Source organism: Dendropsophus ebraccatus, chromosome 9 (genome assembly GCF_027789765.1).
Source record: "Dendropsophus ebraccatus isolate aDenEbr1 chromosome 9, aDenEbr1.pat, whole genome shotgun sequence".
NCBI lineage: Eukaryota > Metazoa > Chordata > Amphibia > Anura > Hylidae > Dendropsophus > Dendropsophus ebraccatus.
This window is the reverse complement of record NC_091462.1, coordinates 35,079,439-35,098,706: the sequence shown is the minus strand read 5'-3', so window position 1 is coordinate 35,098,706 and position 19,268 is coordinate 35,079,439. Positions and strand designations below refer to the sequence as shown.

The 19,268-nt window shown below is 41.6% G+C and overlaps 1 protein-coding gene across 1 annotated transcript in view; it reads left to right on the top strand.

Moving 5' to 3' along the window:
* CIR1 (corepressor interacting with RBPJ, CIR1) overlaps positions 1-18,352 on the top strand; it is a 30,077-nt gene extending 11,725 nt beyond the window's left edge. The window contains exons 7-10 of the mRNA XM_069982964.1: positions 147-264; positions 9,716-9,822; positions 12,613-12,707; positions 17,507-18,352. Coding sequence (XP_069839065.1) covers positions 147-264; positions 9,716-9,822; positions 12,613-12,707; positions 17,507-18,119 — 933 coding nt within the window. The 3' untranslated portion in view covers positions 18,120-18,352. The remainder of the gene's footprint in view (positions 1-146; positions 265-9,715; positions 9,823-12,612; positions 12,708-17,506) is intronic.
* The last annotated feature ends 916 nt before the right edge of the window (positions 18,353-19,268 follow it).

Genomic DNA, 19,268 nt, shown 5'->3' with positions numbered 1-19,268 from the left:
GTATCATCTAGCGTGGACCTGCGTCCAGTTAGTGAGAGAGCAGCGGTACAGGTGCACTGTAATATACGTGGCTTGTAGTATGTCCTGGTGTATTTCACAGGCTTTATTTTACTGACCATACTTAATTAATATTTTTTTTTTTAAAGGTTCGCAATGTGAGATGCATAAAATGTCACAAGTGGGGTCATGTGAACACAGACAGAGAATGCCCATTATTTGGCCTTTCCGGGATCAACGCCAGCTCAGTCACTGCTGAGGGATCAGGTAAAGCCTGATTTATTGGATCTGTGTGGTAGACCTGTTGTATTACTGCTATGGACCACACTTCTGAGGCATCTTACCACTGTAAGGTTAAACATTGCTGCCCCTTCACCTTGGATACTGGATTCCAGTGTATATAAGTTGGTGCAATCTAGGGCAGTGCATTTCACTGTTAAATGTAATTTTCAAGTTATTGTTTGGTTGTGTAACCCTTTAAAATCGCTGTGTGACCAACTACACACTTTACGGCAAGGATGGGGAACCTTTGGCCCTCCAGCTGTTGCAAAACTACAATTCCCATCATGCCTGGAAGCTAAAGCTTCGGCTGTCCAGGCATGATGGGAATTGTAGTTTTGCAACAGCTGTAGGGCCAGAGCTTTAGGGCTATGTTCACAAAATGTACTTTTTATAATAAGTACTTTTTATATTGCAGTGATGTGCACTCAAGTCAATGCAACAACGGCCATTGTTTTCACACAGTGCATTGAACAACGGCTGTTGTTTGGCACTTAAAACAACGGTCGTTGTTCAATACATTGTGTGAAACAAACGTCCGTTGTTGCATTGTCTGTTTAATGGAAAAATGAAAAGAACAGCCGTTTTTTTCCAAAAAAAGTATGTTGTGTGAACGTAGCCTAGTAGATACTAAATATCATTAAGGGTCACTGCATCTATTATCTCTAACCTATTCTGTAGCACTGCACACAGCGATGTCAGCTTAGCCCGTTCCTCAGTGGGACTCTCATCTGAACTATATGTTGTTTTTTTAAAAAAAAAAATATATAAAATATAAAGGCAGGAACGTGGCTTTATACAAAAGGCAGCTTAAAGAGGTACTCCAGAGAAAAAAATCTTTTAAATCAACTGATGTCAGATATTATGGCGTACCCCTTATACCAAAATATATTGTATGCAGCCCTGTATGTGTTTTTCTGTTACAATCCTCTTTGATGTCTCCAGCTGACTCCACTACACTATTCCCAGTTAGAAACCATTCCTTATAATCGCTATAATAAAGCAAGACATAATATATCATACTTTATTAGTCTATGTTCCCACTCAGTATTTTGGTCAGTATTTTGCAACCAAAACCAGAAGAGAGAGTTAAAAAAAAACACAGAAAGGCTAGGTCCACGCACTCTTTAATTTACTGGATGGCCACCATTTAATGGCTAATAACGGCCGTTGTTTTCAAATTAACTGCAATTATTTGCCAGTAAATGGCGGCCACCCAATATTTCAACAGTGAGTGAACATAGCCTTTCTGTGTTTTCAATCCTCTCCTGGTTTTGGTTGCAAAATACTGAGCAAAAATACTGTGTGGGAACATAGCCTTAGTTGCATTAGGGCAATAAAGCTATTTGCAAAGGTGGACATAGTAGCTATTAATAAATTAACGTATACAATTTCAGGGTCAACAACGGTATAGATGTTCATGTAGCCTTTTACATAACAGATCTCAGAATGATGCCTATGGGGGACCTATCCTCCCAGAAGGGAAGGCTGCAATGCAGATGTTATTACATAATGCCAGTGTTTGCACTTACAAAACTGTATGCTGATGTTCCCCTGCCGTGTCCAAGTGGATCAAACAGAGTCTACTAGTTGGTGCGTTCAGTTAATTTTCAAGTGCATAAAGTGTATGGTATATACAGTGGTTTGCAATAAATACGAATATCAACAAAAATATTTAGTTTTTTTTTGTTTTTTGTTTCAGTAATTCATTTCAAAAAGTGACCTCATATATTCTATAGTGTCATTACATACAGAGTGAACTTTTTCAAGCGTTTATTTCTGTTAAAGATTATGGATGACAGCCAAGAAAAACCCAAAAGTCAGTAATTTAGAAAATTAGAATATTATATGGAACCAACAAAATGTTTTTAACACAGAAATGTCGACCCAATGAAAAATCTGTACAGTAAATGCCTTGGTCGGGGCACCTTTTGCATGAATGACGGCATCAATGTGGCATGGAGGCGATCAGCTGATGGCACTGCAGAGGTGTTATTGAAACCCAGGTTCCTTTGATGGCGGCCTTCAGCTCGTCTGCATTGTTGGCTCTGGTGTCTTTCATCTTCCTCTTGACAATACCCCATAAATTCTATATGGGGTTAAGGTCTGGCGAGTTTGCTGGCCAATCAAGCCCAGTGATGCTGTGGTTAGTCAACCAGGTATTGTAAAAATCTTTTAAGCACAGGGAAGCATGAAGTGCTCTAAAATGTCCTGGTAGACGGCAGTGTTGACTTTGGTATTGATGAAACACAGTAAACCTACACCAGCAGATGACATGACTCCCCAAACCATCACTGATTGTGGAAACTTCACACTAGACCTCAAGCAGCTTGGATTGTGTACAGCATCTCCCCTCTTCCTCCAGATTCTGGGACCTTGATTTCCAAATGAAATGCAAAATTTACTTTCATCTGAAATCAGCACCTTGGACCACTGATCAACAGTCCAGTTCTTTTTTTACTTGGCCCAGATAAGACGCTTCTGGCGTTGTTTATTGGTCAGGAGTGGCTTGACACATGGGATGCAACACTTGTAGCCCATGTCCTGCAGACGTCTGGATGTGGTGGCTTTTGAAGCAATGACTCCAGCAGCAGTCCACTTATTGTGAATCTGTCCCAAATTTTCGAATGGCATTTTCGTTCCAATCCTGTTAAGACTGCGTTTCTCCCGGTTGCTTGTGCACCTTTTTCTACCACACTTTTTCCTTCCACTCAACTTTCCATTAATATGCTTTGGTACAGCACTCTGAGAACAGCCCGCTTCTTTAGCAATGAACTTTTGTGGCTTACCTTCCTTGTGGAGTGTGTAAATGACTGCCTTCTGGACATCTGTCAAGTCACCAGTCTTCCCCATGATTGTGTTGCATACTGAACCAGACTAAGGGACCTTTTATAACACTTAGGAAGCCACTGCAGGTGTTTTGGGTTAATTATTCTAATTTTCTGAAATACTGAACTTTTGGGTTTTTCTTGGCTGTAATCCATAATCATCAAGTTCACTCTGTATGTAATGACTCTATAGAATTTATGAGGTCACTTTTTGAATTGAATTACTGGGGAAAAAAATTGTTAATATTCAAATTTATTGCAAACCACTGTAATGTACTGTTCCACCACTGTGCCACCATGTGGCTAGAACATGCGATAGTGACCAGATGTGACCATAGCCTTAATTGTAGGACATGAGGAGAATAGGAAGGTAATGTTATGTGGCAATATATTTTACCTATAATTTCCTTCTGCTACACCTGGCAAATACCTAACTAAAGCAAATGCGGATCTTGGGAAGAAAGGATATACATTGAGAGATCTTGGTTCCCAATTCCTACATAATGTTGAATACTTTTTCTGTAGCCATTTGCGTTTTTTATTCTTCTAATTGTAGCAGCCAGGTGATAATGTTATGTGCATGCCATGTAAAGCCTTTGTTCACACTCAGACATTTGAATGGGATATTTCTTTCTTTCTGACCATCTGAAACCTCACACCTCTCCCGAATGGTTCTTTTTGATAACACATAATAGCACAAAAAAAAGCAAAGTTAGGAAAACACTAGGGTAGGTCTAAAAATACACCTGGTTATGGTGAAGGTCGCAACCCGACAGCATGAGAAGCCAGAGGAGAGTCCCTCTTGATGAAACCCAATGTGATGTCTACAAGACTCAGAAATCAGAGGTTTCCAATGATGAAAAAGATGTGTGAGGCATCGCTACATGGTGGCTTGGTCTTGGAAAAAAAAGTTCAAAAACATCAGACAGGACCTGGCTTCCAATCTTCTTGAAGGGCAGGATCATTTATTGGTTTTCTGTTCTCCTTCATGCATTATAGATGTCTGGTGATCCTATTGAGAAAGGCACAACGTGGATATAAAGAGAGGGCAACAGCCGGCAGCAAGCTCCAGGCAACTCTTGTAGGCTTTTCAAATAAGTGCTGGCCCTTCACCTGACCGGCGCTGTCTGCTCATCACGGATCATCCTAATGGGCAAAATTGTCTTTTTGCTATGGAATAACTATAGCGTGTGCCCGGCTGGAGTTATACCAAAATCATGCTATTTATTTAATTGGTGTGTTCTAGTAATGAAGGCTTTATACCCATCTCTTGTACGTATTTTGAATTTAAGGGGATTGTCTCGTGGATTTAACCTGGCAATCAACATATCCGACTTCAGAAGCCCCTAGTGATCCTACAGGAGGCTATAGGGTCGGGAATGGATAACCATGGACAATATGGATAAGTCCACATTAGCCACACTAGATCATACGTAGTTCGTAATCTTGGTACATTTACACAACTTAATTTGATTTATGTGTCCAGAAAACAATCCATTCGTTTTTAATGTTAACCATATTTAACCTCTTCAGGACCAAAGGTGCACCTATGTCCAGGTCACACTGAAGCTGTGCTCTGCTCCTCACCTTCTAAGAGACATTCAGGGCATATTTTTTTGCAACATGATCTATAGTTTTTTATTGGTGTAGATGGGAATTGTTGATTGGGTTTTATACATTTTTTCTGATATATTACGTGACAAGAAATTGGCAATCCTGGAGGTTGTTTTTTTCCCTCTATTCCTTTACGTTGTTCACCCTGCGTAAACCATATGATTGTAGGTTGATCATTTTGACTGATTCTGTATGCTATGATACCAAATATATATGTTTTTTATTTTTCTACAATTTTATATGTAAGTGGGAACAAGGGTGTGATTTCAACTTTTATTGTTGGAGGTGCTTTGTAGTAATTTTATATACATTTATAAGCAATTATTAGATTTAAATTGGCCAATGCTGTGCTATTGCATAGCAGTGATCAGTTTGATTAATGCTTTGCTACTAGAGTCTGCCTGAGGCAGAGTGTAGAAGCAGATCACCAATTGGACACCACAGTCAGTCAGTGATAGGAGACGCTGCTGCTGTTGCTGCTGTTGTGGTGAGGAGAGCAGCAGCTCAGTCAATATGGTTGCCCTCTTAGGGCGGATTCAGACTACGGAACCACACAGAAAATATCCTGTAGATTCCACTGCTCGCTCCCGCTCGCATCTCCGCCCATCCCATAGGCTCCATTTTATGGTTAGCACGGTGGCTCAGTGGTTAGCACTGTAGCCTTGCAGCTCTGGGGTCCTGGGTTCAAATCCCACCAAGGGCAACATCTGCAAAGCGTTTGTATGTTCTCTCTGTGTTTGCGTGGGTTTCCTCCCACATTCAAAACATTGTGAGCCCTATTGGGGACAGGGAGCAATAATTGGCAAAACTATGTAAAGTCCTGCGGAATCTGTGTGCGCTATACAATTAAAAGCATTATTATTATTATTTATGGTCAGGGGAATTCTACCCTCTGCCCAAAGAACTGACCTGTCAAGTCTTTGGGTAGACAGCGGAATTCGCCTGACCATAGAATAGAGTCTATGGGACAGATGTAGATGCGCGCGGGGTCGAGCTGTGGAATCCGCAGGCTATGTTCACGCAATGTAAGTTCCGTGGGAATCCCGGCCGTTGTTACTTGCGTAGTGCTGCCTTCTAAAGGGAATCCCAGCTGAAGTGTATACACATGGTATACACTCTGGCCAGGATCCCTAGCGGTGCCGTAGAAAACTGACATGCCAATTTTCTGCCACCGCTAAAAACCCTGTCAGTGCACACTATGGAGCGAACGGCTCCGGCCGCACGCCTCTTTGTGTGCTGTGGGGAGTTCTGATGCGGGCGCGCACTGATGCGGCTGCATCAGAACTAAACGGCGCTAAAGATCATCCGGCTGCGATGATCTTTTCAGAGACCAGCCGTTCCTGGCCGGGTCACTGAACAGCCGGTCTATTACACGGTGTCAACATAGCCTTAATGTAGAAAAAGAAAAACATGCTTTACTCTGTAGGTGTATTAGGTGTTTTTTTTTTTTTTTTTAATGCAAGTGACTCATTCCCTTTAAGACCTACGTCTCTGTGTCTGCTACCTGTTGCACCCTCCTTCAGTTGCTATAATAATATTTTCTACCTTCTTGGCTTCCCAGAGACTTCTTGAAATCGACACAAAAGAAAATAACTTTTCGTTTCCCTCACAACCTGTGGAGCTTACAGCGGGGTAGTATTCAGCATTGACATTAGTAAAAGCCTGGCGGTAGTAACTCAGACAGCAGCGCAGCATTCACATACAGCATGAGTGAAGGTGCTGACAAAATGTTCCCGATTTACCTCTGGAAGTCCTCTCCCCCTGCACGACCGGCTACGATATGTAATGTTCATTGCTGTGGAACAGAGATCTCCGTCCTAAACCGCAGCCGGGATTAGAAATTACTATATTACCTTTGTACTTGAGCACTTGGACCTCTTTTCTTTTATGCATATAAAGGAAGTAAAAGATAAAAAAAATTAGCTCCTACAGTGATTTAACTAGTTCCCACGCTCTGCAGTGCTTCCCCAATCCCTGCTGTTCATATGCATGTAAAAGTAGAGCTATAAAGGAAGCACTTTATTATAAAGCCCTGTGGAGTCTGGTGTGCACGCACATTGTGGCTGCTACATGCACATAGAGCTCTACCCTGATGTTGCCCGTATTACCTAGAAAATTGTGCAACCATTGGCCGTGTTAGCATGGCTTCATCCGCGGGCATTGATTCTAGTCTAATTGATTAACGATTTATTTCCTTTCCCATCTGTTTTATCAGCGTCAATATTTCCTATTGCTTAAACTACATAGCGCTGACATATTCTGCTGCATTGTATTGTCCCCACTTTCAGTATGCAAAGTAGCTCATTTCCAGAAGGAAGAGAACTTTCTTTACAGTGCCACCTACAGGAGGTAGCATCCCCTCAATTAGGAAAAGCACCATCAAATTTTTTTTTTTTTTTTGCAAAAACAGCAACACACCTGTCCCCAGGGTGTATGTGGTTCTTAATTAAAGGGGTTGTCCAGCGAAAAATGTTTTTTCTTTCAAATCAACTGGTATCAGAAAGTTAAATAGATTTGTCATTTACTTCTATTAATCTAAAAATCTCAAGTCTTCCCATACTTATCAGCTACTATATGTCATGCAGGAAGTGCTGTTTTATTTACGTTCAGACACAGTGCTCTCTGCTGACATCTCTGTCCGAGACAGGAATGGTCCTGAGCAGGAGAAGTTTTCTATGGCAATTTGCTGCTGCCCTGGACAGTTTCCGTCTCTGCCAAAGATGGCAGCAGAGAGCACTGTTTCTGAATGTATATAAAACAACATTCACTGCAGGACGAACAGCAGCTTATAAGTATGGGAAGATTTAAGATTTTGAAATAGAAGTAAATTAGAAATCTATTTAACTTTCTGACACCAGTTCATTTGAAAGAAAAAAGTTTTCGCTGGACAACCCCTTTAAGCTCCAATCACTTTAGTGAAAACCTCATTCAAACTAAAGACAAGAATCATGCAGTTTCTGGAAGAAAATTGCTGTGTTTTTCTAAGCCTGGATAACCCCTTTTAAAGCTATGTTCCCACACTATTTTTGCTCAGTATTTTACAACGAAAACCAGGAGTGGAAACACAGGCTATGGTTACACACTGATAAAATTGAGTGGATGGCCATGATTTAATGGCAAATAACTGCCGTTGTTTTAAAACAATGGTCGTTGTCTTGAAATAATGGCCAATATTTGCCATTAAGTAACATCCATCCACTCAATTTCAACAGTGGGTGAACATAGCCTATCTGTGTTTTTGGTTTTGGTTGCAAAATACTGTGGGAACATAGTCTTAAGCCGCACTTGACTCCATCCATCTGGTCTAACCACAATGCAGCAGGAGCTGATAAACTTCCCCCAGTTTCCCAGGACCAGATCCATCTTTTCCCAGCACCTGGGGAGGAGTGGCACAGAGTGGAGCAGACTTCAAAGCCCACAGCCTGATAAGCAGAATGCAGATAGGAAGAAAGGGATTTGCTTCCTTCCTACTGTAAATGTGCTTTTCTCTAGTTTTCACACTTGTTAAAAGGAACCTATCACTCCGGAGAGCCAAACAACCCATCCCACCCCTGGACAACGCCCCGCATACATACCGGCCCTCCTGTGTGTCCCGCTTCCGGTCCTGCTGCCGTCAGGTCATCTACGCACTCAATATGCAAATGAACGGAGATGAGTCCGATGGCCATAGGAAATGACTATAGCAGTTATTTCCTGTGGCCATTGGACTCGTCTCCACTCACTTGCATATTGAGCGCACAGATGAGCCGACGGCTAGATCTCCGCAGCAGGACCGGAAGCAGGACACACAGGAGCAGGGGTATGGATGCGGGGCCCTGTCCGGGGGGGGGGGGGCTGTCCGGGGTCACAGGTTCATACAGCTTGTGCTGCCCTAGGGGCTTTCACTTGACATACCTGAATGCTACCCCCTCAACATTGCCACCTTAGGCACATGCCCTCTGGTGCCTACTTGTAAATACATGTAAATGCCCCTTGATGGCTTCCAGTTATTTAGGCATGATGGGAGTTGTAGTTTTGCAACAGCTAAAGAGCCACGGTTTCTTACTTCTGCTCTACATAAAATAAATTCCCTAAAGCAGCAGCAGCAAAAAAAAAAAAAATTCCTTCATTTTTCTCTTGAAATCCTGGCATATTAATGACGGAAAGGCAAAAAAAACAGCGACCGATCAGTATAAGAGGTTGACTATCCCCATTAATGTATCAATCAGAGGTCTATTTGTGCCTCTGTGTTTGACTATTCTTATTCCGCGTGTTATTTTACAACTCCTTCGGTCTGATACTGAAGCCAAGCTGCCAGGGTCCTTGCCTTTTTAAACCTATTGTAATTATTTCAATAAGCAGAAAATGTTTCCCGTTCGCCTCATAATGGCTGTCTCCGCAGGAATAACAAGTATGAAATGAGCGTTTTTAAAGGCCATTTTTGTGTGCCACAAATTTACATCTCCGCAAACGTGAAGCGAGCTGTAGGTGCCTGCCTTTAAGTGGAATAATGATCGCTCACATAAGCTGGATTTTTAAGTACAAGTAACACTTCACCACTGTATTACACTGTGATATTTTTTGTGTGTTTTTTTTTGTTGTTTTTTTTTTTTGTATAGCTTTTAGATAGCGTCACATATTTGCCTTGTAGGGGAGTCTGTACTAGGTGGTAGACTACAAGAGGTCCTCGCCTTAATCTAGGTAACCCCTGGATAGCTGTATAATAAGAGACGCCCTGACTAACCACGTCCACCCGGTGTTTAGTTTTAAGTATTACATAAGAGGAGAATCCGGCTCTTCGCTTAAACACAAATGCAATTATTCTGTATCCCGAATCCCCCCCCCCCCCCAGTCGCTGTTTTTAGAAAATCATATCCAATGCTCTTCCCAGCAGAAGATTATTGAGTTGATTTAGCACCGATTTTACTTAACAAAGCTTCAAACGCATTCCTACGGCGGAGTCAGAATAAAGGTAGGGAGATATCAATGATGCATTCACACCAAATTCCTCCTTTCAGGGCCATCAATGCACCCCTCGGAGTTAATGGCGGAGATGAGAAACAGTGGGTTCGCACTGAAACAAAATGTACTGGGAAGAAACCTGACCGTAAATGATCTATCACAGGTAATGATTTGATTTTATTATTATTTTTTTTTTTCTATCCGTAAGCTGAAAATATCTGTAAATTTTCTAAAATTGACTACTTATCATTTGCCAATATGCATATCCATAGGGTAGAGAGAGTGGCACTTAAATGGATCATGATTGCATTTATGTTTACTATTTACAGTACAAGAAGAAGAAAAAAATCACTTTTTTTAATTTTTTATTTTGTTCTATGTTGTTTTTTTACATAAACCTCCCCCCCCCCCTTCCTGAGTGTGAACCTGAGTAATAACCATTATATCCTACCACATTGTCTGCTCAGTGCTACCTGCTGGCTGATCCCGGGGAGCTTTGAAAAAGGAAGAATAGAGAGGAATTTGTCTCTAGATGGACATAGTCGCAGATGGCAGCACTCCGCATTGCTGGGATAAAAACTGGGTGCATTAGATTGTATCATCCCGGCACGCAGAGATTGCTGTAATTGAATATTCATAATAAAAGGCCGACATCTCCACAGCAACAACACACCTAAGTGTAACGCCGCTGCCTGATGGCCACTCCATAAAGCCGCTTTTTTTTTTTTTTTTTTTCCTACCAGCAATCTGTTCCCGGGCACTTTCAGTGATGGATTTGTCAAGAGCTTTTGAATCCAGACAAAGCTGCGTATAGGTGCAAACGGCAACACATTAGAACAGTTTGTAAAGGACATGGATATTAAACTTGGCACAGTGTATTACTGTCTCTCATAGTCCTGCTTTGTGCCTTGTCCCTTTTTATTGTATGTGTTCTCCCTGCACATTACATTGTCTGCACAACGTATACTACTGCTTTTATAGCAGTCACCAGAAATACAGCTTATACGCACAACTGAGTTGTTAATAGCCCATAAACAAAGAGCTATTTTTTTTTTTTTTTACATTTCTTAGAATAGAACACAAAATTACTATAAATTTATTCACGCTGACACATGGCACATTTGTCTGTATAGCAATAGTGGCTTTATATGGTAGTATAAAGACCTATATGATTTGTACTGTAATTACATTATAAGCTTTGATACACTAACCTTTTTATACCTATAGATACTTTTATAGATTTTTTTTTTTTTTTTAATGATTATTGACCTGTCAATAATACTAAATTGGTGTTCTTGGTGGTCTTCTACCTCTTCTTGATGATGGTGTTTTTCTCCTTTTATTATTAATCCTTTCTTTTTTTTACATGGATAAACGAGACAGGGCCTCACAAGGAGCCATATCAACATAATAATAGTTAGGATATTGTTAGAAAAAAAAGTAATCCTGCCAACCATAAAATTAAAGGAGAACTCTGAGGAAATGTAAAAATCGAGGGCCAGCAGAGGTTGGGGGTAAAATATTAAAGAAGCTTTAGTTACCCGTCCCCATGGCCCCACCGCAACGTCACCAGCTCACTCTGACAGCTGCCAGTCTCTTGTTTCTCCTGGCTTCCTGCATCACATCCGGCAGGGAATACCCACTTAGCCAGATGCTGAAAACGCAGTGTGAACCTAGCCTAAGTAGGCATTTTTGAGCCGAAGGGGAAAGTATGAGTGGTGACACTGCGCTGCAGGGGGAGTGGAAAGTATAGCTTCTTTATTATGCCCTCACCACCACCCCCTGCTGAACAAATTATTTTTACATTTCCCCAGAGTTTGCATTTAAGGCTGTGTTTACACTGTCTATATGCAACACTACCAGCGACATGTCTGCTTAGTTGGGCAAAGTCAGTATCAAGCACTCTAGGAAACTATCGCTATCTACATGTTTCAGAGCTCAGAAACATGTACACCGCCATCATTGCATCCATTACAACAGAAACCATGACTGCAAGGCCTGTTGAATGATAAACATTTGTTCCTGAAGCACCCCACTGATCTATAATGGGATCCATGAGGTTTAGTCATGGTGTCCCTCATTTCGACAGGAAGAATAGGTCAGTAATTTTGCTTTTGATTCCTTCTAACCCTGACTGCACTCCAGCTTCCTCTAAACTTGATATGAACAGGACCTAAGTGGGAACCTGAACAAAAATATGATCCTGTGTTCAGTGACCTCTCTCTAGTGGCAGCTGTAGTCAGCCAAATTATCAAGGACCTGTCTACTTTTTTTTTTTTTTTTTTTTCTTTGGTGCATGAATAGTAATGGCATTACAGCTGTTTTCAAGTCTGTTATACAACCCACATCAATCTTCTGGGCCACGTTCATATGTAGTTCATATACGTTCATATTTTAAGCCAAAACCAGAAGTACAACCGTGTCCATAATTTAAAATGTTGCTGTCATGACTTTGGACTTGTCTGACCCCTCAAACCCACTGCAATCCGGAGATACAGTTGTGGAGAGAGTGCGGCACTGTGCTTCAACTCCCTGGCTGGCTAAACAACCACTCTTTTGCTTCATAGACTATAATAAAGCAAAAGAGTTGGATCTGATTGACAGTCGGGGAGAGATGCTTTTTCTGTGTTTTGGACCCACTCCTAGTTTTGGTTAAAAATACTGACAGATCCGAACCCAGCACTTTATTTGGGTTAGGCTGAGTTCACACTACATTGCATCTGTTTTTCATTTGGCTTTTGCAAAAACAGATGAAAAAGAACAGTGTGTACTCAGCACTACTGATGACTAGACCGCTATCCTTTTATGGAGATAAAGAACAGAATTAATTTGCCCCAAATTTTTAGCTTTTTCTTTAAAGTGAATTTGTGTAAGTTTTCATAAGAATGCAGGAGGTATATTGTTTTCACGTTTACAGGGTACACAATCTGACTTTTTTTCCTCTCTTCCCCAGGGATATGTTGTCAGTGAACCCGAGGAGGAAGACGATGATCCAGAAGTTGAATTTTTAAAATCCCTATCTACAAAGCAAAAGCAGAAACTTTTGAGGTAATTCACAATTCGACCTTGAACTACATACGTGGGTGGGGCTTAGGACTATGGTTGAAGGGGTTGTGCACTGACCAGAAGACAACTCAAGTCTTCTGCTCCCTGGTGCCTGTGTCCTGCACTTCCACGTCTCAGAAGGTATAGATGTGAGGGCGGTTGTATTCCATTTATCACCAGATTTGATGACCAATAGTTGCACAATGTCGCCTCTTATGCTCCCTGCACAACCCCTTTAAAGCGACTCTGTACCCACAATCTGACCCCCCAAACCACTTGTACCTTCGGATAGCTGCTTTTAATCCAAGATCTGTCCTAGGGTCCGTTCGGCAGGTGATGCAGTTATTGTCATAAAAACAACTTTTAATCCGGCAGTGCTGTGTCTAACGGCCGGGGCTTACATTTGTATATGCATTAGGCTGGCACAACCTCTCTGTCCCTCCTCCCCACCCTCCTCATCATTAGGAATGCTCCAGGCAGATTGTCTCCTATTCCCCACCTGTGTGTATAATAAACATGGGCTGGATCGTTAATACACCTGTGCAAAGCTCAAACAGCAGTAAATGTTCCTGGATCATTCCTAATGATGAGGAGGGTGGGGAGGAAGGACTGAGAGGTGGTGCCATCCTAATGCATATACAAATGTAAGCCCTGGATTAAAAGCAGCTATCCGAAGGTACAAGTGGTTTGGGGGGACAAATTGTGGGTACAGAGTTGCTTTAAAGTGCAGGAGCTGATCTGAACATGGTGCACATGAGTGTGGCCAAATCTGCAGCTGTCAGGGCATGTTGTGAGTTGTACTTTTACCTCAGGCTAGAGAGTCAGCTGTAGATTATCTTCTAGTCAGTGTCAGCAGCATACAGTGTCCTTATATACAAGTTCTCAGTAAGCCACCATTGGCAAAAGGCCAAGAGAGTTAGTTTATTTTATTTTTGCAACCAAAGTAGAGTGATCGCCACTACAGGTTGCAGGGAGGGCAGAATGTCCGTACAATACGGGGTATCCTGTGGTGCTCACTAAATCTGTATTTCCATAGAGGTGATAATGAAATGATAAAGAAAAAGCAGTGGCACTCACCAATGTGAATATTTGTGCAGATTCCTTTAGTCAAAAATGCATGGACATGATCAGGACGGATGAAAGACAGGTGCAGGTACCTGCACCTTTCTGGTGTCTGCCATGGTCATGTCCATGCGGTTTTGAATAAAGGAATCTGCACAAATATTCACAATGGTGAGTGCCACTGCTTTTTCTTTACAGTTTTTTCTTTTTGCTATTACAAGTGCTGCTTTATTTATTTATTTTACTCTTTCTCTCTTCCTTAATAGTGAAGTCCTAGGAAAACTTGTGGAACATAATCTGTTTTTGAGTACCTATGATTTACTAACCAGTATACTAGTACTAACGCCATTGTCATCTGGTCATGCCCAAGGAGCACTATGCCGGTAGACCACCAAGCTTAATTCATTCAAGCAATTGATAACCAATACCTATCTAAATTCATTATTTGAGTAGGTAATATCTGTGCTACCTATATGATAAGAATTTCTTCCATAGTACAAGTCAGAGGGGGGTAGATTTTACAGTTTACTGTTCTCATGCATCACTTGCCTTGGGACCATAAAACACCATGCATTCATTCTTCTGTTGTGTAAAACTATACCAACCTCTTACGGAATGTGACCCCGTTCCACGTAGGGTGTTCTTATTAAGTCAATTCATGTCCCGGTTCTTTATTGTTGTGGACAAGTATAAAGTCTGATTTCACAGCAGGATCCAGTTGTTTGTAAAGTGGCAATGTATACTGTAATTGGTGCGTCCATTGAGAGAAAATATTCAACCGTGCATAGAGTAAGGAGAATTATAGGATTTAGAGCTTAGAGTTGTTGAATAGTCTGTCTATTGGTTGGCATTGCTTTGACAGCAGGGATGCCTGGATTACACAAAACAATAGTGGGTGTTGCATAAATTACACATACGTACACTTAGTAGCATGTAAAGCTATTGCAAATAGCACAACATTGGTTATGTGTGACAATTCCCCCCCCCCCCCCCTTTTCTCCAGTGTTGTGGGAGAATATTAATAATGTGGAGAACATTTCAAATGTAGAGAACACATTAACACATTCCAGTTATAACAAATGGATTTATTGATTAGGTGATTACACATGAGGACAATTCCTTATGTGCCCCCGTAGAGCACATTTGTGCATCTGATGGCAAAAATCCAAGACGAACCCTTGTGTTTTGGCTTCAGATGTGTAGTTTACATCACTGGAAATCAACATAACTATCTCCCCATTTTGCAAGCCAGTCCTTGCAAAAATGGCAAACATTTGCAGGTGGATTGTCATGTGATTTGATGAAAGCTAATCCACTGGGAAATAAAAAGTTTTGATGGCAACCATGGCATGTTAAAAAAAAAAAAAAAAAAAAAGTGAAGCAAACCCCTGTTTCCCCATAACAGCCATTTGCCCTAAGGCTGTTAGATGTTTTTTGTCGGTTTATGTTTCTTAGAGCAAATAATAGGGGTCTACATTAAAGTTACAGGGTACCGTTAATGGTGCGCACCACCTCTCCTAGCAAATATTTAAAGAAGCAGCAGGAGAGCAGGGATGTGGTTAATACTGGAAGACTTTAATATAAAGGAGCTTTGCAGAAAAGATTTTCAACACTGTATGGATAACTAGGCAGTCGCCTGCCCCACTGGTTGCCTCTTGTGCAGTCATCACTTTAAATCTGTCAGCACTAGAGATGAGCGAACCTGGAGCATGCTCGAGTCGATCCGAACTTTCGGCATTTGGTTAGCGGTGGCTGCTGAACTTTGATAAAGCCCTAAGGCTATGTGGAAAACATGGATATAGTCATTGGCTGTATCCGTGTTTTCCAGACAACCTTAGAGCTTTATCCAAGTTCTGCAGCCTCACTAATCAAATATCGAACGTTCGGGTTCGGATCGACTCAAGCCCGAACCTGGTTCGCTCATCTCTAGTCAGCACCTATGCTGATGTCAGCAGATGGTATGCTGATGTTTGTATTCCCCTAGTGGTAATTTGTTTGTAGTGGGGAATTATGCACAATTTTAGGTCTCCTACTATAATGACGAGTCAAAGAGGAATTGTGGCTCGGTGTTTGTGCCACACTCTGACACACCTCACCCCTCCTTCCTTCTCCCTCTTCTTTATGAATAATCTCTACTGCCTGACCTCCTGCTCGCTCACACGCAGCCAGTGTCTCTGATTGTTTGTTGCACACAATAACTGCCTTTGACACTTCATTACAGTAGGATTGTGTGCAATATCCACTGCACTGACAAATTGACAAAAGGTTACATGCTTACTAGGGGACTGACTGCTACAGAGCACCTCGGATAGGGCCCAGGTGCTGACAGATTCCCATTAAAACTTTTCCAAACCACAAATCATTGAGTTGGTCCCAGATTTCTTCTCCCTGCCCCATCAGCCTTAAAGGGGTTATTCAGCGTGGGGGCTATTTTTAGATGTGGCCGGGGAGGAGGTGGCTGAAAGAAAAGACGTCCACTCACCTCCCCGGCCACATCTAAAAATAGCCCCCACGCTGGATAACCCCTTTAATTGGCTATAGGGTTTGGGTCCATTTACACAGAAAGATTATGTGCCAAAGATTTGAAGCCAAAGCCAGGAGCAAACTATAAACAGATCCGGTCATTAAGGAAAACCTGAGATTATTCCTCTTTTCAAATCCATTCCTGGCTTTGGCTTCAAATCTTTGGCAAATAATCTGTCAGATAATTTTTCTGTGTGAATGGACACTAAGATCTATCATTCAAGGCTGGTGTGGCAGGGAGATACTTCTGGGGACCACCCTGATGACTCTTGGCTACATCATTGGAGGTAGCCTTTATAAGCCTCTGTCATGTTGATATGTGATGAAATCTCTGAACAGACACCTTACAGAAAGCCTTTGAATCCTACTGCAAAACCGTGGTATCTGTTGTACACTGAATGAGTGGAAGTCAAATGTGAATATAACCTTTAATGAAAGATTTCCTTTCGTTTCTGTTTGACTGAAGTGTCACTTTTAACCTCCTAGGGAAAGGTGGGTCACTTCTATCATAGTAATGCTTCATGGATTACTTCTTTTTATCACATCTTGTGGCCTTTAAATGTTCATGTTAAAAATATCTTTATTTTAAATTATGTATTACCCCTCCTCCCCCATTTACTCTTCTATATTTACATTTTACTCATTGACATAGGAGAAAATAAAACATTTGCTCCACAGCACTAGAAAAGTTAACTATAGACCTCGCTTTAAAGCAACTCTGTACCCACAATCTGATCAGAGGGGTCCAACTGCTGAAAGTCTATTCATGATTTTCAGAATGGGGTCTCAAGTCTCCTGTTGGAATTGAGTGGTGGTTACCCATTCATACCACCTCTATTTATTGTCTTTAGGAGCTGTTGGAGATATCCTAGCGCTGTACCCAACAGGGAGACTAAGGACTCTAGTCTGGAGATCAAAGGGCATCTTAGCACTGTTAGCATTTTGACCTCCTGTGATCTTACACTCCTCCCTTATCGTGTTGTTTAAGTATTAGGGCCCGTTCACACTATGGAATGGGTGCAGAAATTCCGCTTGGAACCACTGCCTGTGGACTGTGCACCGAATCCCGGGTTTCGAGTGGAATTTCTGCGCTGATTCCGTAGTGTGAACAGACCTTTAATGTGGCCATCCAGCATGTGTCTTCTGTAGACGTAAGACCTACAGGAATCACTGTTCTGACTTACATGCCTTATTTTCTCTTCTATTTTAAATTTTAGGAAGCTGGATCGTCTTGAAAAGAAAAAGAAGAAGAAAGAGAAGAAAAAGAAGGCACAGAAGAAAAAAAGCAAAACAAAGCACAAGAAACGCAAAAGCAGCAGTTCCTCCAGTGGCTCCTCTTCTGATAGCGATAGTGACTCTAGCAGCGAAGAGGAGGAGAGGAAACGTAAGAAGAAGTCCAAGAATAAGAAGTCAGCTAAAGACTCTGGAGATAGTAGCAGTGACAGTGAAGAGCAGTCTCGGTCAAGGAAAGGCAAATCTTTAGATGAGCCTTCCACAAGCCGCAAAAAGGGTGAAGGTGGACAGGAAGATTGTAGGAGCAGTAGAGATCTCCAGAGGGAACATCGCAGAACACAGGAAGACAACAGTCATCAGAGGGAGGAGAGAGCAGACAAGAGTAATAGGCCTGAGAAATCCAGATCTCACAGAAGCCCAAGCAATGAACGATCCAGAAGCCACCGGCATAGAAGCAGGAGTTCAAGCAGAAGTAACTACAGACATAGGAGAGAATATGAAGATGGAAAAGACAAAGGGAAGAGCAGAGATCAAAGGAGCCGAAGTCGAGACAGGGGGAGAAGTAGAAGCCGAGAGAGAGATCACAGAAGAAGATAGGAGAGGTGTACATAACTTCACTGCTTCACGGCTTCTTTACATGTGACTTAACATATGTTTCCTCTTATATTAAACTGTTTAGTTCTTAAGAAAAACCAAGTTGTATTTTTAGATGCCTCATAGCATGCTGTCCTCTTATTCCGCAGAATTGATATTTATGTTGCAATTTTTGAACATTTCTTGACGTCCTGCCTTCAACTTGAACGGGAGCAATAAAATTTAATCTGACTCCATTTATATGATGCCAACTATTTCATGTCTTAAGCTGCTAAATAATTATTTGATTTATTACCCATTGTTATGTGATGCCATTTAGAACTATATTGACTTGTCAGTGTAGGGGAAAGCAGAGTACTTACTTTACTCTGCCAATGCCGTGGTGCTACACACATAGACCAGTAGTCAACCGCTAGAAGGAGGCAGCACTGCTCTGAAAACTCGCCTTGGTAGATTAAAAAAAAAAAAAAATTCAGGTGATAAATTGTTTACAATATTACAAAGTTTTTATTTATGTTGGCCATAAAAACTGCAATGCTTCCATGCAGGACCAGTTTTTAATTTTTGAGCATTGACATGACTGCTACAGGCCTTACTAGTGGTCCTGGCAGCATAAAAGCGGTGTTTCTCCAAAAATAAGCCCTAGCTTAATTTTTCAGGATTTTGAAGCCCTACTCCAAAAATAAGCCCTAATTATGGTTATCGCCTCCAGCGCTAGGTTATGTCACTGACATCATAGAGACTATAGGCATGCTTTAGATACTAACCATCCTGGAAAGGGCCTCCCGTCACGGCAAGGCAAAATCATCTCACCCACTTCTGCGTCCCACCTCCTGCCTCCCGAATCTGCAAATTCAGGCCAAATTTGTGAATAGATTCGCTCATCTGTTTACTGTAGAGGTAATGGTACATTTTTACCAACATGAGTTCAAAAAGAAAAAAGGTTATTCCGTGGAGTATGCTGGGGTGTATAGCTAGAGGTAGAACCAGTAGGAAGAGGGAGATTGTGATCCCGCTGTATAGAGCTCTGGTGAGGCCACATCTGGAATACTGTGTCCAGTTCTGGAGACCTCATCTAAAAAAGGATATTGATAAAATAGAACGGGTCCAAAGACGGGCTACAAAAATGGTGGAGGGTGTAAGGCATAAACC